The sequence below is a fragment of the Callithrix jacchus genome, chromosome 1 (assembly GCF_049354715.1).
Source record: "Callithrix jacchus isolate 240 chromosome 1, calJac240_pri, whole genome shotgun sequence".
NCBI classification, from domain to species: Eukaryota; Metazoa; Chordata; class Mammalia; order Primates; family Cebidae; genus Callithrix; species Callithrix jacchus.
The window spans coordinates 85,908,293-85,934,467 of record NC_133502.1 but is presented as its reverse complement, the minus strand read 5'-3'; the positions used below and the strand labels follow the sequence as shown (position 1 = coordinate 85,934,467).

The 26,175-nt window shown below is 39.4% G+C and overlaps 1 protein-coding gene across 5 annotated transcripts in view; it reads right to left on the bottom strand.

Moving 5' to 3' along the window:
* Nucleotides 1-26,175, bottom strand: part of PCSK5 (proprotein convertase subtilisin/kexin type 5) — a 470,824-nt gene that overhangs the window by 192,621 nt on the left and 252,028 nt on the right. For all 5 annotated transcript variants that reach the window (XM_078366047.1, XM_078366050.1, XM_054254455.2 and 2 more), the window contains exons 11-12: nt 7,568-7,685; nt 5,276-5,464 (exon numbers count right to left, since the gene is read on the bottom strand). In XM_078366047.1, the coding sequence (XP_078222173.1) occupies nt 5,276-5,464; nt 7,568-7,685 (307 nt within the window). The remainder of the gene's footprint in view (nt 1-5,275; nt 5,465-7,567; nt 7,686-26,175) is intronic.

Genomic DNA, 26,175 nt, shown 5'->3' with positions numbered 1-26,175 from the left:
GATGCCACTAAAGTAATAAGAATGCGTATGAAAAAGCTGGATGATCTTTTAAATCCTTGCTATTTAAAGTGTGGTCTGTGGACAGGCAGCTTCAATATCACCTGGGAGCTTATTAGAAAGGCACATCCTTGGACCTCACCCCAGACAGAGTTAGACTTTTAAAAAGAGGGGCCCAGCCATCTGCATTTGATAGAGTCATGTACCAGGTGCTTTGAGAAGCACTGTAGAAATAAGAGCTACCACTTATTAAGTGCTTACTATGCTAGGCACTGTGCTAAGAATGTAACTGTACATGATCTTAATATGTGTACCCACCAACCCTGTGAGGTATATACTATTACATCTATTTTATAAGTGAGGAAATTCGATTTTCAAAATTCAAACACAGATACTGGTGAAGTCAAGACAAACCCAGCTCTGTCTAACTCCAAAGGCTGTACCTTCTTTTGAATGAAGGGAGAAGGTTCATGTGGTTGGGTGTTACTGGAATGTAAAACATTCACTGCAAAAGTTTAATTTTTACTGCAAGCCACAGATGCATTTATATACCATGATACCTTACAAATGTCAATAGTCTGTCATTGAACATTTGGGTAGGGAAGTGACAGAAATGACTAAAGCATAAACACTAATTTAAAACACATTTAATTATAGGACCCTATAGGTTTTGCAGATTAGAAAGTATACCTTCTCTCTATTTAAGGCCATAATTAGAAGCAGAGATATTCATCTGTAACCAAATTTAGAAAGGGAGGCAAAGTTTCAGCTTTCAGTCAGAGGCCAAAATTTAGAACAGAGAGTCAGTACATCTAAGCTAAATCTAAAACTCATTGAGGGAGATTTGGAGGAGGTGGAAAGACCGCTTTTCATAATTCTAACAAGTGCAGTTGAAGAAAGAATCTGCTGGGATAAGCTTGTGTTTGAAAAATTTGACACAGGCAGACTTTGAATGTGGCATAGTATATAGGCTTATATCTGAAGTTGCTTTCATCTAAAAACATTTTCAAAGGACCCAAGCCCACCTGGCTTTTCCCTATACACTTGGCTTCCATGCTCTTTATAGAAGTAAATAACTTGCTGTGAATATTCAATTTGCCTTTTTGTTAGGCAGGGTATACAGGCCAAGGGGAGAACTGAGAGGGTGGGAGGGTAGGGGGAGAACAAAGGAAAGTCCACTCCAGGACTTCTCCATTGACCCACGGCGCCCACCCACTGAATGATCCACAGGGCTTGCCAGGGGAGCATGCATGCCGGGCTAATGGGGCATGGAGATCAAGCTGGACTGGAGCTCTGAATGCTGCTGAGTGCCTTCCAGCGCTTAGCACCTGCAGATGCTTGGGGAAACTGTTTCTCCTCTAACAGCTGTTCTCCACGGGAGTTCAGGCAAGTGCCCATCAGCCAGGACAGGGAGCCACTGAGGGGCTCCAGACGGCCCACACAGACTATATCAATGTGTTCAGAACGTTGCAGAAAACAGACTCTCAAGGAATTCCTGTGGTGAGGGGATTAAACAATTCTGAAGAAATTCCTCACTGAAATATCTAGGCAAATAAGGACTCCTGGAAAGCCAACCACAGTGACCACAGTTGCAGGTTCCCAAGCTAGGATGCATATTTTATCAGTGCTGAACAGGAGAGCACTGTCCTCTGGACTCTCCCCATCTGCTTCATCCTCATTGTCTGGTGTCTGGTATTTTCAACACAAAGGAGAGGTGATGCCAAGCAAGCCTCCAGATTCTAGTTCCTTCTCCCAGGAGCCAAAACGCTGTCTGCTGTGAGTAAGCCATAGAGCAGGGGTACTGCTTCAAAGGCCGTGGGGAGTTTTCCACGTTGGCTCCCAGGCCAGTTAGGTGTGCAGTGTTGGAAATTCTAATTCTGGATGAAAAGAATCACCCCACTCCCAGAGGGATAGGACAGATAAAATGGGGAAAAGTCTGCCACAAGAAGCCGACATCTTCATCCCAAACCACCTCTGCTAGGGAAACATCATTTTAAACTTTTCAGAATCCCTATTAAAAAAAAAACAAACAAACCAAAACCTTTATTCACTGCTTTACATAGTCCTCCTGAGAAATCTTGATTTCTCTGAAAAAAAGACGAGGGTCTGGCAGGGGAGGTATTTATTGCTCTTACTGATCATCTCTGGAAAATTCCTTCTAAAACCTGACCTCTTCATTTTTTTCCTTCCCCACCATGAAGATGGATTATCTTGCATAACAACATGAAGGACACCAGGAGCAAAGCAGGCCTTTGCTTCACCTCCTTGCCACACCTTTCTATGCCCTTGTTCCCAGCTCTCCATTCTGGGAATGTCCTTTGAATTGGGGCCAAGGTAAGAAGGCATGAGGCCTCCTTGCCACTAGGTCAGAGACTGAGAGGTTTTGAGTAGAGGTTTCCTCTAATGAAATGAAAGCTTCACCATATGCCAGATGGAAAGAGTGCCAAAAGAAACTGTGTTTCTTGAGCTGCCTCGGTAGGAGGGACACTACCAGTGTCAAGCACGGTGGGACCGGGGGAGCCAGGCCCGGGAAGGTAGCCATTCGTGGTTTTGGGACCTGGTGCAGCTGTTTCACATGGAAAGGGTCAGCTGCTCGGAGCAATAATTCCGGGAAGCTTGTAGACAAATGAATTCGTAACATCCTTTACAACTCTTGGGGTGTCCAGCTCCCTCCAATCTCCGCGCTTGCTCTCTCTCTTCAGTGGCTACTTATTTTCAGGAATGAGATGGAAGATAAATGACAGCAACACTTGGAGAAATGCCTCCAGACCAAGAAGACACATTCTTGGAGCAAACTTTATTCCCAGGTGGTCTTGATGAGGGAGACCAAGGTGCGCTATGGGAGTGCCTGTCACTGAGTGTCTGAAATGCCTGTTTCTTTTCTCTGACACAAGTCACGCTGCACTCCTGTGTTTAGCACTTTGCAAAGAGCAAAGCAGATGTCGGCTGTTGAAGAATGCATGCAAGCCTGAAGCCAGCAATACTGCAATCCACCAAATAAATGTGATGGAATCCATAGCGCCTCTGCTCACAAGTTTCCTCACTGACGTCATTTCAGGGGAAGCCAAAAATAAATAGCGAAATATGCAGGAAGAGCCCAGACAGGCTGAAGAGGTTGAGTTTTTCAAGCAAACAGCAACAGCAGAGGGACTGTTTCTCTGCAAGGGAGGGGGCTCGGGGAATATGGTCCACACATATGTGAAGCAAACCTTTGCACTTCACCAGGTTACATTTTCAAGCTAAAAATGTTTCACCAGGATACATTTTCAAGTTAAACCCAGATGAATAATGGTAAAGAAAAGGAAAAAAAAGCAAGAAGGCCTTCCTTGGCTCCAGCAACAACAGCTAGAGACCTTCATTAATCACGTAATTGTGTATCTGAAGTTTTGCTTGCTGGAAATAAAACTCAGGCAGGTAGCTGCAATTACCCTGCAGGCAGCCGGCTGAGGCCTCTTTGTCTTCAGTAGGAGGAGGACATGAGGAAGTGCCCAGGGATTCTAGGCTGAGGAATCCTTATTATGTTCCTTGCACCTGCATACACGTATTCTGGCAAACCCACACTTCACATTTAAAGTAGTAAACCCAGGTTTCCCACATACTAATGGAAGATGTTAGGTCTGAAAGAACACAGCAGAAATAAAATGCACATGAAGATTCTGGATTCTGGGCTGGGCACAGTGGTTCATGCCTATAATCCTAGCACTTTGGGAGGCCAAGGGAGGATCACTTGAGGTTGGGAGTTCAAGACCAGCCTGGCAATATGGTGAAACCTCATCTCTACTAAAAATACAAACATTAGCTGGGTGTGGTGGCACATGCCTGTAATTTCAACTCAGGCAGGAGAATCGCTTGAACCTGGGAGGCAGAGGGTGCAGTGAGCTGAGACTGTGCCAACATTGCACTCTAGACTGGGCAACAGAGCCAGACTCCAGCTCAGAAAAAAAAAAAAGACTTCAGATTCTGTTCTATTCTTCTCTCCTATTCTCTAGACTGGGCAACAGAGCAAGACTCCATCTCAGAAAAAAAAAAAAGATTTCAGATTCTGTTCTATTCTTCTCTCCTATTCTAACTGTCCTATAGTAGATTAAGTTGGGGGTTTTTAAAAGCAATTGGGCAAGTTCATTCTCACTGTTGGTTGTGTGGACTTTCATGGGCCTCTTGCCTCTCAACGCCTCTGGCCTGTTGTTAGTGTTCTAACAAAGATCACCACTGCCATGGTCACCTGGCGTGTAGACAAGTAGCTACGTCTACATAAAAGGTTGACTTTCATTTGAACTATACATGCCACTGATAAGAAAGTTTTTGCTTCCATTAAATGTTCTTCTGGGAAATCAAAGAAGTTTTAGGCTGTGGTTTTTCTTTTAGAACCACCATGGGAATAAGGACTGTAAGACAACCTGACATCTCCTCTCTTTGATCTCACTTGCTGATAACTTTCTCCCATGCTCCCAGCCACTCAAAAAGCCAAGGGAGCAAAAGAAAATGTGTGATAGAACATTCTGGCTATCTTCTCTTAGCAAGATCTTGGCCTGTACAGAATATAGTTACTTACCTACTGAGGAAGTATTCTGGAGGAAGCAGGGAGAAGGAGAGCAAATGAGAAACCGAGTGCCCTCAAGCACAATGAAGACTAAAGAGTCAACCTTAAAAACAGGGGTAGCAAACCAGATTTGGTCCTCAGGCCAAATCTGGCCCGCTGCCTGTCTGTAAGTAAAGTTGAATGGCACACAGGCAGGCCTATTCATTTATGTTGTCTAGGTGGCTTCCATACTGGAATGGCAGAGTTGAGTAGTTGGAATAAAGACCTGGCTTACAGAGCTTCACATATTTACTGTCTGGCTTTGTGCAGAAAAGTTTGTTAATACTTGCTTTAAAAAAAATAGCATTTCCTTTAACCTTTGAAAGTAAGTGCTTGGGAAAGAGAGTTTAGTTAATCTGTAATGAATGGCAGGAGACACTTAATGGTGGGGAAGGGGATCTCAGAGGCCTTAGGAGTTAGTGCACTGCAGTTCTTTTGTAGGATAAAGAACAAGTGGCCTTCAATTTTTCTACTGCATCCTTTTCTTAGCCAACTATTAAAGGCCCCACTTCTCCATGTGTACAGATTATAGGCAGCTTTACACTCCGTATTTATGAGCAGTGAGATCGTGACATCTAAACACCCCCTCTGCTGGTTCCCAGGGTAGGTGAAAGAAGGAGCTGTTCCCTTCTACCTAAGGAATAGCTGAGTGTCACTGGCTGTAACTACTACACTGGTGGGCAGAGGCCATTGCCATACCTGTTGGCCAAAAGCTGAGACCTAGTTCCTGAGGGTGAGGTCAGGTAGATGGCCAGGTCCCCTCTCCGGGGATGGGTGATGGTGATGCGCACAACCACGTGCTCCAGGTAGTTGACATGGCGGTTGGGGTTATCCGAGCAGCCTGAAGCTTTGTAGATGGAGCGTACTGCACTGTTAGGGCGGATTGTCCTGCAACAGAGAGAGGGAGTTTGAGCAAATGACATCACAGAGCTCAACTGAGGGAACCTGGAGGCGTGGAATAAATACACAATGTAAGACAAGCAGCTGATCGCTGGATACTAAACAATAGTGCTATCACCCAAATGACTGGGTCACTGAAAGGATTACCAGTTAGTGGGAAAGATGCAAGGGAGAGGTGAAAAAGGAATGAGGTTCTTTCACCTTCGTGCAGGTAGTAGATCTCAAACTTGAGGGTGCATTGATATCACCTTATCAACACACAGATTGCTGGCCCCAGAGTGTATGACTGAGTAGGTCTGGGATGGATCTCAACAATTTGCATTTCTAACAAGTTCCCAGGTGATAGCGATGTAGCTGATCTATGAAACAGACCATGAGAACCACTGCACTGTGGTACAGTGGAAGCTTGGGAATTAGCGTATGGGGGTTCACATCCCTCGTTCTGTAATCCACTAGCACATTTGTCCCTCTTGCCTACAGGTTCCTGTCTTCCTCTCTAGCTTCCTCCTTTGCCACAGTTTCCCTTGAACACTGGGGCTGTACACAATGGCATCAGATTCAACCTCTGGGATAATTCAAGTTTCCCACCTCGGGGACTTTGCACACACTACTCTGCCTGAGTACTTTCTGTTGTTGTTGTTGATGTCCTTATGGCTGGCTAAGTCTTCTTCCTTCAAGGTCAATGCTTAAATTTCCCCTCCCTGAGACCTTCATCGAGCCATAGGTGAAAATACGTCCAGTATCTCTTATTTTTTACATTTTTAAAATTTCCGACATTTAATTATAATTTGTAATTATCTGCTTATTACATTTTTGGTTTGATGCCTTCATTAGACTATAAGCTCCACAGGGTAGTAGGAAGCACTACTTATTCTCCTTTTTATTCCTAATATTTTGCTCAGTGCTTGATATTCAGTAAGTATGAGAAAAATACTTAGTGAATGAGTTTGTGAATAAATAAACAAATAATTCCTTTGATCCCATTTCCTCATTTGTCAAATGAGAATAAGACCCAGGTCATTAAACAGCTTTAAGAGGAAAACATACATGAGGTTTCTACCCTTGGCATGGCCCACAGTAAGTGCTCAATAAACACTGGTTACTTCCTACCCTTCTGTTCTCTCTCATTTTTTGCCACAAGAGTAGAATGAAATTAAACCCCAACAACTTTAGTTGATTTACTTTTGCTTCCTAAAAAATTTTCTCAAGAAGTATAATAACTCTAGTTTTATCATTAACCAAAGATCAAAAATACTTTTTCAGAGAGAAAAGTCACTGAACAGAAAGCCAAAAGAAAACACTAATAAGCCTACTCAGAATCCTGTTGGCAAACGCTGTCAGCACAGCCTCCAAGTCTGTGCTACTAAAACTGGGGAATAAGCCCTGAAATCTGTGAGAAAACTGCAATGTCATTTACTGTACATTTTGTACTACTCTTTGGATAACTACACTGTAAAGAGTTGTTACAGTTTTTAAAAGTACACTGACTTCTGGAGAATACTTGTAGCATCACATAGGAATACTGACAGTAGAAAAATTTCAAGAGCCCAGGGGTAAGCATATTCCACAATCCCTTTTAAAAAGATACTTTGTTTCTTTCCTTTTGTTTTTAGAGACAGAGTCTCGCTCTGTTGCCCAGGATGGAGTACAGTGGCACAATCTTGGCTCATTGCAACCTTTGCCTCCCAGGTTCAAGTGATTCTCCTGCCTCAGCCTCCCAAGTCGCTGGGACTACAGGCACATGCCCTCACACCTGGCTAATTTTTCTATTTTTAATAGAGATAGGGTTTCACCATGTTGGCCAGGATGGTTTCAATCTCTTGAGTTTGTGATCTTCCTGCCTCAGACTCCCAAAGTGCTGGGATTGTAGGTGTGAGCCAAAGATGCTTTTCTTTTAAGGATTCTTGGGCTATATTAGCATGAATTTAATAGCTCAGAATTCTAGACATTCTATTACAATTTCATAGTCACATAAGAGAGAAACTACAGAAGCTTTTAGCTTCCATTTCCAACAAGGGGCCATCTTGAGCAGTTGACTGGCTTGCTCTATTTTGGGGCATTGTCATGCTGTTTGCCAGCAGCAAGCATTACTTGATTTGTCGGTCTGTGCTCTCCACACACACGTGCTGCCGGGGAACAGTGGTCCACTTCTCTGCCTCCATCACCATGGCTTCTGCATCCATCAGTCCAAATCCATAAAGATGGCTCACTGTGGAAAGCAAGAGACTGGTCAGTTTCACTAAACTACGTATGTTGAGTTATAAGGTCACTCAGTAGAGACCCCGAACACACCCCTGTGGAATCCTAGCTATCTTTCCAGCAATGATTTAAAAAATAAAGCAAAACAAATATATAACCATGTCAAGAAAATAAGACATATATACAGTTTTCATTATCTATTCACTACCAGTAATATGACTATCATTTATGAATTGTTATTCCATGTCTACATTTTGACATTTAGTCCTCCTGACAATCTTCAGATGTTAGTGCCATTATTATTATTATTACCACCATTCATTAATGAGAAAACTGAAAACCAGACAAAAACTCAGCCAAGATTAACTAGCAAGTCAGTGGTTGAACTAGATTCCAGTGCACACAGTTTTTCTCCAGGGCCCCACTGTTTAATCACTTGCATTTAAGCGACGACATCATTGCTTTCATAAGATAATTAATAGGTTTAAAGAGAAGTAACAATGTATTATATGACTTCTCATAGTGCAAGAAGAACTTACATACAAGAGATAGCCATATTCTGACATATCTAGTAATTAGGTTGCCTACCTTAGAAGACATAAATTATTACCTTTCTTCTAGCATATACAAAATTTATTAAACTTTATCCATGAAATATTTGGAGGTCTCTAGACTTTTATGCCACTTTTGTGTCTTTGAATCTTTTAGGTCTCAGCATGCCTATTGATCTAAAGTTGAATTTGACATAACTGTCTCAGAAATTTCCATTAGGTACGGGAATACTTGATTGATACAGTAATATCTACATGTGTAGATCTTTCTAAAAATGCTTTAAAATTCCTGTTGGTACTTAAAATCTCCACTTCTTATTGAACCATCTCATAACTTTATATTCAATACTAGGTCATACTTCCAGTTTTTGTCTAAAACGTTTTTTATCATCACATGAATAATTTTATGCAAATGTTTATATAGCTGCCCGTGCTTATGGATTATTTAAATACATCAGCTTAATTGTCACATTGTTGTCAGATGTAGTTCCATTCTACTTGCAAAACAGTCTCATCATCAAACCTTTTGCTTTAGGAAGGCTACTCTTAGAGATCTCAGTCAGAGGCTGCACTTTCTGCCTCTCTGCCTTTGTCCGGGCTGAGCACTAGGCCTGACTACCCCTCATTATTTCTCTCTGCAGAGTTAAGCCCTACTCTAAGTTCCTGAAGGCCTGGCTAGTTGATCTTTCCCTCTAGAAGTATTCACTGACCAATAAAATACTCAAAAGACACTTACTGAAATTCGACTATCTGTGACCAGTGAACTTTTCTCCTTTCTACTCTGGTAAATAATTTGTCAATCCATCTGCCCTCCTGTCCATCCATCCACCTCTCCATCCATCCATCATTTATTGAATGCCTTTGATGTAACACACACTGTATCAGGCACTGCACTTTTTGTCCGTTCCATGAATTTCATTGCCAAATTAAATCTCTCTGTCAGCAAATGTCTTTTTACTCCAGCTGCATTGTAAACTGCTTGATGTCAGGAACTGGGTCTTGTTTCTTTATATGTTCTATGTTAACATAACTTGATGCATATAAGAGGACAAATAAATTACAGCATATAAAAAAGGGACATTGTGCTAGCATGAAAAAAATATGGTCTTATTTATGTGATTTGCTAATCACATAATTCTCAGCAAAGAAGAAAAAAATAACACATACTTTTCTTGTTTGGGGATATAATGATGTGTCTCATCTACATTATTAAATTCATTAAAGCTCCATGTGAGAAATTCTGTGTAAAGAACCATACAAATGTAAGGTCTCCTTACTTTAGTATCAGCCAGGTAGAACATATTAAATAAAAAAAGTAAACCTACTTTGCTATGGCAAGGATCTATATAGGACTTTTATATATGTATTTCTGCAATTATTATTATTATTTAAAATTAAAAAGCATATTCATTGTAAAACATCTTATCCAGAAAAGAATAAACAAAAGTTATCAAAAACTTTATCCCAAGTTGATCACTTTTATGAACAATTCTGAATATTTAGCTTTAGTCTCATAACATCGTGAAGGGTAATTAAAAAGGGACAAAGGTACTCACATGATACAGAAGAAATGTCAAATTTGGGCTTAAGGGACTAAATTGTGAAAATCTTTTGTAAAAGTTTATGAGAATCACATGTTCTTACTTATCATTTAACCACAGCCTATATCATGTCATCATGGACAGTTAATGGTATTTTTCCATATCCCCCCAAACTGGGAAAATTGAAATTTTTACCAAAGACGTTATAGGAGGCTGATCAGTCCTTAAATATTCCCCCATGCTAGTGTCAAGTGGTTTTAAACTAGCACAACTCATCATTTTATTTCAGTTTAGGGAAATAAGAGATTTGATTGGCATGCTGGGGGTGTGGAGAAGGGAGGTGGGGACTTGGAGAGGGAAAGGTTTTGAGCTGTCACTGCAATACCAGGAACGTGCCCATCTGAGCAGCCATGCTTGCAGTCAGTGGCACTGGCTCCTGTTTTCACCTGCCACTCCTCCATAATGGTCCACCTAACAGCCATGAGGACATAAATTAACATGAACAATCAGATACAGCAAACGCTTCATGCCTGTAAACAACCACTTGAGTTAAGTAGAAAAGCACCTTGAGACTTTATGAAGGCCATAAATTTGTTTCCTTTTCCAACTCAATTTCTACCCTACAGACACAATGTCTGTTCATAAAACATTCAAACTAGATGCTCAGAAAAGAGGCTGACTAGCCACAGGTAAACTCTACAGACTGGCCAGTCAACCGAAAAATACGTCATACTAATACAATATTAACAACAAGAAAACTTTGCTGAAGAGATCAATGAAGGTCACTAAGTCAATAAGGGAAACAGCACAATAAATGTGTTGGGCAGATGAACTCCCTCAAAATGTGGCGTCAATAGGGGAAAGAGCCATTAAGCAGTTTGGAAGCACTAATAATTTTTTATATAATATAAAATTTTCACACTCAAAATGACCTATAAAGAGAGAAACATTGCCTGTTTTTGGTGACCATTTGAGTCAAGTCTGTCTTATTCATCCACTGCTACCATGAAGGGCTCCCAAGGGCTCAGGGTATGATTCTCTCCAGGGGCTGTGGAGTGCCTGGCTTAGAGCAGGACTTCCATAAATATTTGTGAAATGAATGAATGGTACTAAGAAGAGAAATGTTATTTAATTCACCAAGTGTCACAAAGTGTTTACTAGGGAATTATAAGGGGAAATTAAGAGATATGTTCTTTTTATTATTGATTTCTGTAAAGTTACCCTTAACATCTGAAATTTATTCAAGGATAAAGCCAATATTCACATTTTACAATGTACAATTACAGCAAATATACCATGCAAACAGTTGGTTATGATATGGCCATTCCATAACTAATCCTGCTTATGCACATTTCTCATACCAAGTTCAGAGCAAAAGCTGAGTCCGAATATAATTTTAAGATGATCAAGTGGAAGCTGCTCTGTGCAAGCACCGTGTAAAATGCAAAATTCCATGAAATCAGAGTACTATTAACATTGGTGCGAACAGGAATCCCGACCAGTTCAAATAGAATTTTTCATTCCTAAGAGTGGGGGCAGAAACATTCGATTCAGGTTTAACCTTAGTTAAAATTCAAAAATTAAATATTAAAAAGATATTGAGGGAACAAGGCATGTATATAGAATAATTAAAGATCTTGAAGCAAAGTTCCTGGAGTACATTTCAGAAAGTAAATTTATTTTTTAGTGGAGTGAGATAGGACAAGCTCTGTTTCAATAAAGGAGATTTGCAAAACTTGCCTACCATTATATCTGTTCCTTTAGAGTTCAGGGCTGTTTACATTTTGATAGGTATAAGATATCAATTGAGACCTCACAAATAGGCTCATTTATGAACAGAAGCTCAGGAAAGCAGTTTCATTTGGCACCAGAAGTACAGCTAGTTTTATTCAAAGTTATCCAAAGGGTTTCCCACTTGGAATAGTCAGATGGTCAAGAGAACACAGGAAAACAGTTAATAGTCTTTGGCAGACATATATATTCTTATTTTCTGATGAGACCGGAAGTGCTGAGCGGAGATAATCGTTAGGCATCCAAGTAAGTAATTGCGTAGTTCGAAAGCAGATTCAGTTAATATACGCAACAGCTTTAGCTAAGAGGCCTAAAAAACTCCATTCTAAAGATAAGCTAAAAGCTCAGCAGGAAAAAAAGTAGAAGTTTCTGGGCATAAGAAGCTGTAACCAGGAAAACTTGGTGTACGTTCATCTCTTTTAGTGGACTGTCCCTACTGAAGCCAGCTATTTAACATTAAAAAAAAATCACAATGAATGAATATTTCAAGATGCAACTAACATGATTATTAGTAAATCACTCTATGAGTAATTGACTAGTTAAAAAGAGTTTGTGTTCCCTAAAGTGAAAGAGGACCTTTCTGCTAAAACAGCGTTGTTATGCAGCATCCCGCAAACAAATACATAAAATAGGGTAAACAAATAGAATAAGGCAAACAAGCAACAAAAACTCTCCAAGGAGCCTACCAGAAATTTTGAATTTTGCCTATACCTGAAAAATATGCAACTTAGTAGCAACTATCCATTACTGAGTATTTAATATAAAAGTGCAGCTAAAAATACCTTCGATTCCTTATGACCAGGGAGACTAAACGTCCAGGTTTGCTCAGGACTGTCTCATGTTAGCACTGAAATTCTTGTTCCCTGGGAATTCCCTCATTCCTGGGCAAACCAGGAGACTGGTCATCCTATGTGCAAATGAAATCGGAAAGTGACAGTACTATGGAGTGACACGGTACTCTCCCAACTGTTATCAATAATCTAGTACCTGGAGGACAGACAGGCCTTCTGCACCTATATTTCTATTTGTTAGGCTGCACATAATCATCAAAACATGAAACATGGTTGATAAATTAGATTGAATTATTTGATTACAAGAAAGCATCAATTTCAATACACTTCACCAATATAAGCTAATAATGGTTCCAGTTAATTTTTATATCACTCAGGTTGTAAAACACCCACATTGTATTTGACACCATACTAAACAGTGAGATCCAAATGCAACAGAAAATAATTTGTGTTCTCACTCAAGTAGGAGGTAAGATGAGAATAACTTTATAATTTGAGAAACAAAAGTACCAAACTGTATAATTACTGTAAGTATAAAAGGATGTCCAAAGAGTAAGAAATCAGTCAAATACAAGGGATGTGAAGCAACCTAACAGAGCCAGGTGTGCAGTGAGTACTCAATCCATGTTAGCCAAGATCTACAGCAACGTAAGGTAACCTGAGGGGAAGTGATCCATATTTGGATTGTGCTTTCAGGCACGTGTAGAATTTAGGTGGAGATGAAGGTAGCACGTTGCAGGGGCCAGAACTGGGCATCCTGGTTAGATAATTCTTTGTGTGATTCATTGAGGCACCCAGGAAACAAGCACGCCTAGAGTCTGGAATGAATGGTTAGCAGGGGAAAGGGAGAGTGGGAAGTATCCAGGAAATAGAGGGTGAAACCAGACTGCAGGATAACTCAAAGACAACCACGATTGCTGGGTTGCCATCAATCAAGTTGTTGCTATTCTCATCTACCTATAAGTAAGCCATCAGAATAAAAGGTAGTTACCCAAAATCCTGTCTTGAGGAGGACTGCTTGTTCTGTGGGCTGGGTAGAAATTTGGAACTAGAGATCAAAGAGCTGCCTGCAGCTGTTGCAGTCATAGCACCTTTGGAATCTTTGATCCTCAATGTGCTGAACCACCTGCTCTGAAATAACTGCTCCCATCAGGGATCCTATGCCTCCTGCACCTACTAATTAAACCAGGCCAAATGTGCAGGACAGGAGGACGGCATGCCCCTGAGAGGACTCGAGAGGCTTTCCCAAATTGCCATGTCCCGCATGCGTAATATAAACACTTAAGTACTGTTTTTTCAATGTAAAAAGAAACAGCTAAATATGAAATCAAAAGGAAGCTTTCTAAGGGAGAAAGAAAAAGTGGGAAGTGATACTTTTCAGTCTCATGTTGTCAGTTTCACACCTAAATATCTGAGAGCAGAAAGCCAGAATGCTCCCAGAATCACCTACTTCTTCCTCTGCCTTATTGCCTTCCTCCGCTGTCTCTCATTGTGCAGTCTTTTACATTTCAGTGCAAAAGGTGCATGAGCTTCTTAGAGAGAGAATCAGAACTATAGTTACAAGGTTTTCTTCTGTCATTCAGTGCAAAATGCAGACTCCCGTGGGGTAGGAAAACGGAGCAGCCGGCACCTGTGTTCTGCTGCCTGGTTTGTTTTTATTTTTCCCTTGCTCTTCCTAAAATCTCAGGCTCTAGTAACAACTCTAGCCAGATCTAAACATGCCAGCCATCACCAGTGCTACTGAGAACTTGCACATGGAAAGTTTCCAGATACTGTCTCCTGGGTCTGCACTTCAAAGCTTCTCTTGGGGATGGGTTTGGTCAGCAGCTGTACGTAGTCAGACAGGCTCATCAGTACAGACTAAGGAAAAGGAGTTTAGGAAAACGCTGCTGAGCCCCTTTTCTCCATGTATGATGTACTTCATTATACACATATGGGAATATAATGTTTATATATACATATACAATTTATTATATTCTATATGAACATATAGAAACGTATTTATTACTATTTGTTTCATTTGCAGAGTCAAAACGAGAAGAAGATATGTCTGCCTTCTGTCAAGGGCCTCTTTCCATTTTAAGAAAAGAAAAAAGTATCAAATTATTTTCTCATTTTCTTCTGACCAGTCTTCATTTATTTGCTCCCAGCATGGTTACAATAAGCAAGTAATTTGCTTAAGGTAATTGACAAATATTTCTTGAAAAGGAGTAGGAAAATTATTATACCACCTTGGGGAGACCCAGCCATGGAACACACAGCATACCCAGATTCTATTTTTGCTTGTTTTTAAGAATGATTGTTGGGACAAAGATGAGAACAAGATAAAAAATGTACTACAAGGGCCTTTGGGTAAAGGCTAATTGAAGATTAGATTGACCATATGTCAGTTCCCCGACCTAGATTTCTTGACGTAAAACTTGAGCAAACAATGAATGAAATGGGATTTTGATTAGCTGGCAGCTGAAATTCCTATTTGTGGATTATTTACGTATTACTTTTAGATAATTTTTCATTTAATTTTCCTTTAGTTTTGCTTTGCTTTTCCCTTAAGTTCTTGTAAGATAAGGGAACAGAAAATTTAATTGACATTTATTTCAAGTGAGTGCCTGTTTACTCAGTGGTTAATAGCAATTACAAAGATTTGGTTATTTCATCTATCTACACATCCATCAGCTCACTTCACAAGGAGCCTTCATCCACTGTTGGAGGTGATGACGGCAAAGAACAAAAAAAAATTATTCCTCGTCAATGGGAATGTCACCATCTCACCGGGAAGAAAGTTATCACATATTCTTCTCAGTTTCTGGCACTATGTTAGGCTTCTCATGAACATTCCCTTTCATTTTCATAAAACTCAAATACTTTTTAAGCTTAATGGATATTAATAGGGAAATTTTCATAAAATTTATGAAAAGTGGGTCAAGCACAGTGGCTCATGCCTGTAATCCCAGCACTTTGGGAGGTTAAGGTGGGCATATCACAAGGTCAAGAGTTCGAGACCAGCCTGGTCAAAATGGTGAAATCCCGTCTCTGCTAAAAATACAAAAATTAGCTGGTCAGGGTAGCGGGCACCTGTAATCCTAGCTACTCAGGAGGCTGAGGCAGGAGAATCACTTGAACCTGGGAGGCAGAGATTGCAGTGAGCCGAGATCGCACAAATACACTCCAGCCTGGGTGATAGTGTGAGACTATGTCTCAAAAAAACAATTTTTGTTTTATGAAAAGTAAGCCATTACTGTGAACTTGATGTTCTTTTAGAAGAAATAAGGCTTGAGATGGCCCTTAAATCCTTCATTAAGATTTGGGTTCATGGAGAGAGGGTAATGAGACCAGGATATTTGGAATGGTGACATTTTCAAGGAAGCTGTGTGGGAAGGCATGGCTGGATTTGCTCTGAGACAATGAGTGCCAACGACCAAGGAAATGACATAATTAAATTGATATTCTAGAAAGATTAATCTGGGATTTGTTATACAGGATATCAGAGGCAGAAGAACTGAGGCAGGGAACCTACTGCCATGGTGCAGGCATCAGAGATCATAAGCGAGGCTATGGAAATGGTGAATGAAATAAGAGATCAGGTAAGGAAGGAGCAATGGAATCTTACAACTAAAACTGGAGGCAACCAAGGAGTCAAGAGCAGGGTGATGGACAGAAGGGTAGCCCCAGACAATAGAGGCCAGCTTTGGGGAGAAGTTGTTTCGTGAAAGATGATTGATGGCTTCTGTTTTAGAAGTTCTCAGCTGTAAATGACATAGAGAGAGCCTTGTGCAGAGATTCTAGGATGACGTCACTGTTGAAGACAGAACTGAAACTCTTTAGTAAAGACATGATATTTGTAACTGAAAAGGCAGGTATGTAAAAGAAAAGCAGTGGCATTAAGAGGATGGGAGAGGAGAGGAGGTGGGGGGGAGAGAGAGAGAGAGAGAGAGAGAGAGAGAGAGAGAGAGAGAGAGAGAGAGAGAGATTGATTCCCTCCTTCCCTATCTAAGAAACAGACCTCAGGGAATGGCTAAGATTTAAGAAAGGGAGAAAGGAGTAAGTAAAGAGCCAAAGAAGAAGGGTTATATCTTTGCATCATTAAAAAAAAAAAGATCTAGTCTGGGTTAATCTAGAGCATGAATCCTAGAGAAACACAAGAGGTCTTCCAATTTGGCAAGCAGGAGATGGGTCAAAGTTGTAGAATAATTTCCTGTCAAGGGTAGAAGCAGAAACAATAAAAGTAGAAATGATTGCAGCAAGATTGCAAGGAATTACAGAAGGACTAATGAACAGTAAGGAAATGGACGCAGCTAATTCAGACTACTGGCTGGGAATTTTTAGTTTTGAAAGAAGGGATGGAACTAAGGCAGCAGAATGGAAAAGGCTTTTTTTTTCTCCTCCCTTTAAGAGTGATGCAAAGTTTGAAAACATAGGGTCACGGTCCAGTGGATAGAAAAGAGAATGAAAGTGTCTGGGACCAATTGGTTCAGAAACTGACAAGAGAGATGTTTGGGGAAAACCTTTCACAACTTCCATATTCAAACAGCAAGAAGAACATAATTTGAGAGAGTGTTTTTTTCATTTATTCTAGGGATGGCACTTTATTCTTCTAAGGATGGCACTTCCAGATGCACAGGAGAGAAGGTAATTCATTACATATGGTGGGTGACTTAGGACAATGGTCCTCAAATTTCCATACACATCAGAATCACTCAGGATTTGTTGAAGCACACGCTGCTCAGCCCCAATGATTCAGGAGTTTTGAGGTAAGGCCCAGAATGGGAATGTCTAACATGCTCTCAGGTGGTGCTGGTGTATTGCTGGTGTGGGGGCCACACTTTGAGAACCACTTACTTAGGTTACTGGGGATGGTATCTCGTGGAAAAGTCTGGTTAATTAGGCTAACAAAGGAAGCATAGGGCCTGAGACACTAGACATGATTCTCAAATACCCCTTCCCTCATTCCAGGAGCAAAAGAAATGAGAGTTGACTGCACAGTATATAATGTCAGTAGCTTTTTATATGGTTATCCCAAACATTTCTGCTTCTCTTACAAAAACATTTTGAGAAGATAAAAGTTCTAATTAACTCAGACTTACATTATCACATACTTCAGGGACAGATTGGTCTAGATACTTCCTTCTTTGAATGCACATTATTACTTAAGGTGTGAAGTACATATGGCATCGTTAGGATAGAATCAGGGTTTGACTGAGTTGAGATAAAAAATCATGCTCAGTGTACAAAGGTGAAAATAGAAAATGCACTGAAGTGTCTCTCTCTGAATCCTACTGCCCCTATAATCGAAGCACATTTAATGTATTGAGCATGCGTCTCAAAATGAGAGGCAGAGAGGAAATATTATAGGGGAGGCAAAATTCATATCTTACATATGCATTTTATCACACATTAGCTAATAAAATCTTCGCAACAGTCTTATTAGCAAGATAGTATTATTCACATTTTCTAGCTGAAGAAACCAGGTGTCATGAACATAAAAAGAACTTGCGCAAAGTCATAGAAACTCAAGCTCAAGTCTTCAGAATCTGTTTCTAAATATTTATCCATTGATTACTGTGGTCTACAAGACATGTCATATTTCTTTCCACTAAGGTCTCAGATCAATCGTAATCCTCAGAATAACCTTGCAAAGTAACAAAGGGGAAAAACATTTGAGGAAATCATCTACATAACTTTGTCTTTTCCAAGTCAACTGCACAAAGTACTGCTCTCACCTTCAAAACTTCCTAACTCATTAATACATGTGCAAGAGAAAAAGAATATGTTGGCCTTGGAAGTTTAATGCCTGGCCCATAACACTTTCCCCTATTCTTGCTCAGAAATTACCTTCTTTAGTCATTTCTATCAGGGATTTTCTGTGAGTGTGAAGATATTAACATGGAAAAGACACTTTATTTTATATTCACATTTTGCCTATTTTTTTAAATTAGAGCTAACCAGGCACACCCAGATGTAAGAATGACATTGAGTATCAAAGAGCAACTTCCCATTTGTTAACATCCAGCAGTGATCACAATAGCTTTCTTTTTGGCTCTTCCAAGGATGACTCTGGAAATTTCAGGGCGTACTGTATTTTCTGGTCTAACACCATAAAATAAAGCCCATCGAAGCCATTATTGGGATGTGTGGTAGAGGTTTAATTGCTTTGAAATGCCAAATGCTAGCAAGATGTGAGCATGTGTAAAGAGTCTGAATTGAGATTCTAAGAAGAAATAAAAAAGAGTCTGGATCTACTTATTTTCCAGATGTATCCAGATGGATTCTGCAAAGCCCTGGAGTGTCACTGTATACTGCTAGATGCAGTGGTCTTGGGAAGTCATGCATAGAACCAGGGCAGGATTTCTTTTTGAGTTTTTGAATTTGGTTTATATTATAGACATTGGCACCAACATAAAGATCTCTCTAGATAACAAAATAGGATAGGCTAAGCCATCTTTACTAGAATTAAATTTGGAAAAGATGTAATCATAAGCCCCCTTTCTTCTTATTTGGATCATCTTATTGATCCTCAACTAGTTTCCACAGTGACCAATTACCACGGTCTCAGTGTGGCCACAGCAACTTACAGCCCTTTGTCCCTGATGTGGGACACAAAACTGGTAATGCAGTCTGTGCTAGGAATATCTGATGCCAGAGTCCAAACTGATATGCATGTATTAATTTCAATAAGAGAGTTTCTTCTGTTTATCTCAACCACAGTTTTCCCTTTTGCATTTAAAGCTCTATTCCTTGTTAGAAAAAGTGAGCTGGGGAGCCTATTTTAACAAGACAGGTTGATGATAATCAGGGAAGACTTCAAATGAAGCCTTTTCACCACTGCTCTGGGCTCATGTATCCTACCTATGCCAATATGTACATGGACTCTAACCCAAATATGAATCTTCTACTGGAACTCAAATGAAAGAATCATACATTTGAATTCATGAAGTTTCAATCATTTTTGCTAAATGTAAAAAAAGGACCTGAAAAGAATTATAGATTTGTGCTTAGCACTTACACTCACTTAAGATTCTGAGATTTTACTTCAAACATTGTTTAGAGAGCTGGTGATAAAGATAGTGATGAAATAGCCACAGATATTGTTTTTTTTTTTTTTGAGACAAAGTCTTGCTCTGTCACCCAGACTGGAGTGTAGTGGCACAATCTCGGCTCACTGCAACATCTGCCTCCTGGGTTCAAGCGATTCTCCTGCCTCAGCTTCCCTAGTAGCTGGGATTACAGGTACTTTTTTTTTTTTTTTTTTTTGAGATGGAGTTTCGCTCTAGTTACCCAGGCTGAAGTGCAATGGAGTTATCTCGGTTCACCGCAACCTCTGCCTCCTGAATCAGGCAATTCTTCTGCCTCAGCCTCCTGAGTAGCTGGGATTACAGGCACGCGCCACCATGCCCAGCTAATTTTTGTATTTTTAGTAGAGATGGGGTTTTATCATGTTGGCCAGACTGGTCTCAAACTCCTGACCTTGTGATCCACCCAACATGGTCTCCCAAAATGCTGGGATTACAGGCCACCACGCATGGCCAGATATTGCAAAATTTTATTTGACTCTAGTAACACTGAGTGACTCTGCTAATGAAGAAATAGGTTGTGGATATCCAGACTGAAGCAATGGCTGCAGATTAAAATGAACAGAACCATCTCTGGATGCACACCTCTTAAAAGATGCCTGTGGGGCTGGGCGCGGTGGCTCATGCCTGTAATCCCACTACTTTGGAAGGCCGAGGCAGGTGGATCACGAGGTCAAGAGATTGAGACCATCCTGGTCAACATGGTGAAACCTCGTCTCTACTAAAAATACAAAAAATTAGCTGGACATGGTGGTGCGTGCCTGTAATCCCAGCTACTCAGGAGGCTGAGGCAGGAGAATTGCCTCAACCCAGGAGGCAGAGGTTGCGGTGAGCTGAGATAATGCCATTGCACTCCAGCCTGGGTAACTAGAGCAAAACTCCATCTCAAAAAAAAAAAAAAGATGCCTGTGCCTTTGATCACTCTGGAAGAAGTCACAACATAATTCCATGCAACTGGGATGCCCATGTGGGACTTATGTTGATTAGAGAAAGGTACCTCTTTGCTTAAGGAGGACATCATCCCACTGCAGGGAGCATGCCTTGGTGACTGCATCCAAGGCCAGATTTCGGTCCCCACCCACTCAACCCTTCAGTTTGGCTCCCTTGTGGAGTTAATGACCTATGCAACCAAGTGTGGCAGCTCTGTCAATCATAGACATTTCTAACGTTTTTGGCTATCTTCTCTAAGTCTTTCATGATATGTGACTGCAATTCAGTGCGGGTTTTAGGCTTCTAAGATACATAGTACTGTGCATTGTAACAAAGTTGGATACATATCTTCTGCCTTGGCTGTAAAGATACTTCTGAGGGTATAACATGAAAAGCAGCAGGTGATTTCCTGACAAAACCAACCCACACAGTATATTAAGAAAGCATACACATTGTAACCTCTGGGGAGTTCAGAAAAACAATACCGCTTCTTAAGAGATTGCAAATTCTAAGCTGGCTTTATGGCTGAGAAAAAGAATATTAATACAGTACTTGGAAGGAGGAAGTCATTTATAAACCCTAAGTGCCCCTATCATTCTGCCTGCATAATAGGCGTACAGCAACTCAAGATGCTCACCACAATTATGCATACTTGCGTTCTTTAAATGTTTGTGAGGTTATATGGCAAATACAAAGACTACAATTGTATGCTACAAAGAAATTCAAATATAGGAAGTCAGGTGGCTTTTTGGAGGTCATGGTGAGCAATAACAACCAGAGAAAAGACTTTGGTCAAAAGAAATTTTTGAAGGCTTCTCAAAGCACAATTACTGACCTGACATTTTTCAAGAAACAATCTCATAACCCCCGCCCTTTTCTCAGGGTTTATTAAAGAGTCATTTCAAAAAGCATTTCTTTCTATTCTTAATAAAGGGGGGGGGGGTTGTAGCAAAGATGATTATATATCCCAACTCTATAACTTTCCTTATTTAGAAGGAGGCCTAGAGATGATAAAAAATTTCGCTGAATGTCACAGTCTTAAGGTCATGAATACATAATTGCATACTAAGATAATATAAAATGATCACTGCAAGACAATTTCCTTTCATTTCAACCAGTCAATTTGTTATATACATACCATTTTCTAAGACATGTCACAGGAACAATGGATTCACACCATCAGTGTAAGAAATAATATTCTTTTTGACATCAGACTAGCAACTTGAATCAACTTGCTTGAAAGTCATTACTATTATCTAGCTCACTTTATCAAATCACCGCAGTGGCTCCAAAATGTTTTTCAAATCCAATGAGAACTCCTAACCCTAGGATTCAAGTAGCTTTGCTTTTGATATTTTTTAATTACTTTCCTCATCACACTATATCTGTCCCTTTTGCACACTGGGCCCTCTCTTTTGCCCCGTCCCCTGATCTGTTGCCTTTACTATAGCTGTCTCCTCCAGTTATAATTTCCAGTCCCCGGGAAACCAAACAAAAGAAGATATTTGTTTAAACTTAAAGAAACTGGCCAGGTGTGGTAGCTCACGCCTGTAATCCCAGCACTTTGGGAGGCCAAGGTGGGTGGATCACAAGGTCAGGAGTTCAAGACTAGCCTAGCCAAGATGGTGAAACCCTGTCTCTACTAAAAATACAAAAAATTAGTCGGGTGTGGTGGCATGTGCCTATAATCCCAGCTACTTGGGAGGCTGAGGCAGAGAACTGCTTGAACCTGGGAGGTGGAGGTTGCAGTGAGCTGAGATTGCACCACTGCACTCCAGCCTGGGTGACAATCTAAGACTCTGTCTCAAAAAAAAAAAAAAAGGAAAAAGCAAACTATAGTATTCCAGATAAGCTTTGGTTCCCCAACTTTTGGTAATCCTCAAGTTCTCAAACACCTTCCACCCTCTCATTGTATTTATTTATGCTTTATTTAGGTTAGGCATATGACATTAATATAATTCATAATCATTGGCAGATTACTTTTTCCAACACTTCTGAACCCACATATTGTTTACTGAAATCCAAGTAATCTTATAAAAAAGAGAAAACAAATAAGGAGATTAATGATTTATCCAGAACCACCAACTAAAATTGCTGACAATAGGAAATGAAAACAATAGCCTAAATTAGCTCTGGAAGAAATCACAACAGAATTCCATACAATGGGGATGCCCATGTGGGACTTCTGTCAATTAGAGAAAGGTACCTAATGACTACAAAGATGAGAAAAAAAGTGTCATAAGAGATGTGACTACAATGTAGTGAGTCTAATATTTGAAAGTGACAGTGGACCAAATTTCACTTCTAATATGCAAATTCCATGTTAATGGATATAGCGCTATACACACCTACATCTGTATCTCTATATAAAATATGCTGAATTCTTATCTTACAAAAATCTGAACAGAATATTAACTGAATATGTTATATCACAATACATGACATATAGCTCATAATTTTACTTACGTACATACTATGAACAAAGAGAGACATTAAATTCTTTATACGATAAGATTTTCCTCATTCTTCCCTTTGCTCTACCCTGGCTAGGATGGCTTCCTTGCTTTCCTTTGAACAGGTTTTGCATGCGCTATTCACCTTGCCCGAAGTGCTCTATATTTAGTTAGCCACTTAGATTGCTCCCTTACTCTTCAGGGTCTCTGTTCAAATTAAAGATGACTTTGCTAATATTTAAAAATTATGATTTGTCCACATAAAGATTTGTGTATAACTATTTGGAGCAGTTATACTTATACTAACCTGGAACCAGAAGCAATAAAATGTCCCATGGAAAAGTGAATGAGTATAGACATTGTGGTATATTCATGCAGTAGAATGCTAAGTAGCAATAAAAGAGAATTAATGCCTGATATACTTTAAAAAATGTAAAACATTACTTATTTTATTGTTTTAACTTTTATTTTAGGTTTAGGGTACATATGAAGGTTTGTTATATAGGTACACTCATGTCACGGGGCTTTGTCGTACCGATTATTTCATTACCCAGGTAGTAAGCCCAGTATCCAATAGTTATTTTTCCTGCTCCTCTTCCTCCTCCTCCCACCCTCCCCTGTCAAGTAGACCCCAGTGGGTGTTGTTCCTTCTTTGTGTTCACAAGTTCTCATTATTTAGCTCCCATTTGTCAGTGAGAACATGTGGTATTTGGTTTTCTGTTCCTGGGTTAGTTTGCTAAGGATAATGGCCTCCAGCTTCATCCGCATTCTTTCAAAGACACGATCTCATTATTTTTTATGGTGAGAATGGCTGACTTAATGACACAGATGAAACTCAAAAATCTTACATGGCAGGAAAGAAGCTGGTTTCAAGTAATTCAATTTATATGAAAGACAATTTAAGCTATAGGACAGAAAGTAGATCAGTGGTTGCCAGGGTAGGAGGAGGGTAGAGGGTGAGGAGGGAGCATGGAATAACTTTTTAGGGTGACAGGTTTCTATAACTCGATGGTAGTGATGGTCACATGGATGTATGCATGTGTTAAAACTCATTGAACTGTACAAATAAAATAATGTTTTCTTATTGTATATAAAATTGGGATTCACTTCCAGGTTGCTGGACTCTGGAGCCCATTCTGTGAACCACAGAGTTCAGAGCTGAGTGAATTTTTTGTTCTAAATAAATACAAAACCTCAAATAAGAAAATGATTGTTGAATTTTAAAATCGGCTGTAAAAGAATGTAGAGGGGTGTGTGTGTGTGTGTCTGTGTGTGTGTGTACTTTGCTAAGACTGTCTTGACTTAAATCATTTTTGGGCATCTTATTTTGGAACTGGATTCAGAATCCAATTATGAGTGGTTCAATTTCATTACTTTATAGTCAAAATATACTTTTGGACTGACATCATCCTCTATAATCCCAAGCTTAGAGCTTGATGACATATATCTTTGCCTAAAATATCAACCATAACCGCAAAATATTGAGAGTTGCTGTTATTAAAAATAGTCAAAGTCATGTGCTAAAAGAAGAGTCTTACAAATACCTAGGTAAAGTCTAGCCTCATTAGAATTAGAGATTTGAATTTCTTCAGGTGATTACACAAATGAGATGTCTACTTTCTCTTAAATGTAGATACTTTTACACATTGTTAAAAATCGTACCTTCAACTCACAGATTTATACTGTATATCAATTACTAGAGTTGATAGGCTGTTGACAGGTTACAATCTGCTCAGATTTCTATCATTAGTTCCTATGTCGAAGCAATTAATTACAGCTTTAAAGATTTAGTAGGTTGAACTTAAGGTGACATTTAAACATTTAAATTAATTTGCAAAACAGAATTTAAGTATAGTTGCATTATCATTGATATACGATTAAAGCATAAAAAACTTCAGTGACATATTAGTAATCATTTTATTATAAAGTCCTTGATATATTTTCTCTAGCCCACTCCCAGGTAACTGAATTAATGTTCAACCCCCCAAAAACATTCTAATTCAGATCACAGTTCCATGTCTTTATTCACATTTCAGGGAGTGGAAATCTTCATATAGAAAAATATACTTTTAAGACTCTTTTTTTTTTTTGGTATTTTCCATTTTCAAAGCAGTTTTCATTGAATTCATTCTTCTCATTACGTTTAATATTAGCTATCCACACTTCGTAAAAACCAAGGTACAAAAACCTTAATTGGCTTCCTCAAAGGCCACAGAAAATATCACTAATAGACTTTCTACTTGAATTTAAAGGCTCTTAAGATTTTGGCAAAATCACAAAATCACTCCAAACACAGTTCTCTTCATTAACTCATTATATCTTTTATAGAGATAACAGGCAAATAGTGCAACCATCATTTTAATTCTATTTTGCGAATGGAGGTTCAGTGTGAAACCACATGCGTTTAGAACTGACAGAGATGAAAGGGCAAAACAAAATGGAACCCCCAAAAGTCTAAAAGACCTAATGCCATCATTCAGTCAAGGACAGGCATAGAGAAAACATCACTTTCCATTTGTAGAAAATATTTTTGAGCATCACATATTTGGTAGGTATGAGTTGAACATTGTGATGAGACAAGTGGACATTTTGGATATAAGACTGCAGATTAAGCCATAATTAAGCAGAGTTTGCTATCAGGACTTCTATATTCCCATGGAGATATTTGGGTAAATCATCTACCAGACAAAAGAATAAAGGTAAAATTCCTAAATTCTGTGTGACTCACATTTTTTTTTTTTGTAAATGAGCTATAAGCTCATCTATACAATGGCCAATAAATACAAAAATAAAAGGGGTTCAGTCAATAAATATGAAATGGGTATACCTTCACAGTGCACAATGATAGAAAACATAGAATCTTAAAAAAATATATTAGGTGGCATTTCCAGGAAGCACATTTTATTAGGTGGAATCAAATGTATTTACTTCCCTCTGTCTTTTCAAGTAGGAAGAGCCTAATTTCTGCAAGTGGGATGAAGACTGGAGTCAAGTGACTGATTCTAATACCAGCTCTGACACTGACCAGATGAGTAATATTTCACTTCAACCTTTCTTCAAAACCATGATGTATAGATTACCAATTAAAATATATTATATAGCTTAAATCATAGCTATCAACAGTGTATCAGCATAGTAGGTGGTGAAGATGGCATATTATTTGAACAGTGAAATAATAAAGTAAAATGAAACTTTACTTTTTCAAATGGTAACATATCAGAAATCACTTTATACTCAAAACAAAACTCAAAAACACATTTCAAAACCTTTCATTTTGATTGAACACAGAGCATGCTTAATGGGTTCAGCACTTCTAATTCTTTTAAATACGTGTTACAAACTGAAAGCAAGACAGGTAGGTATTAAAAAATAT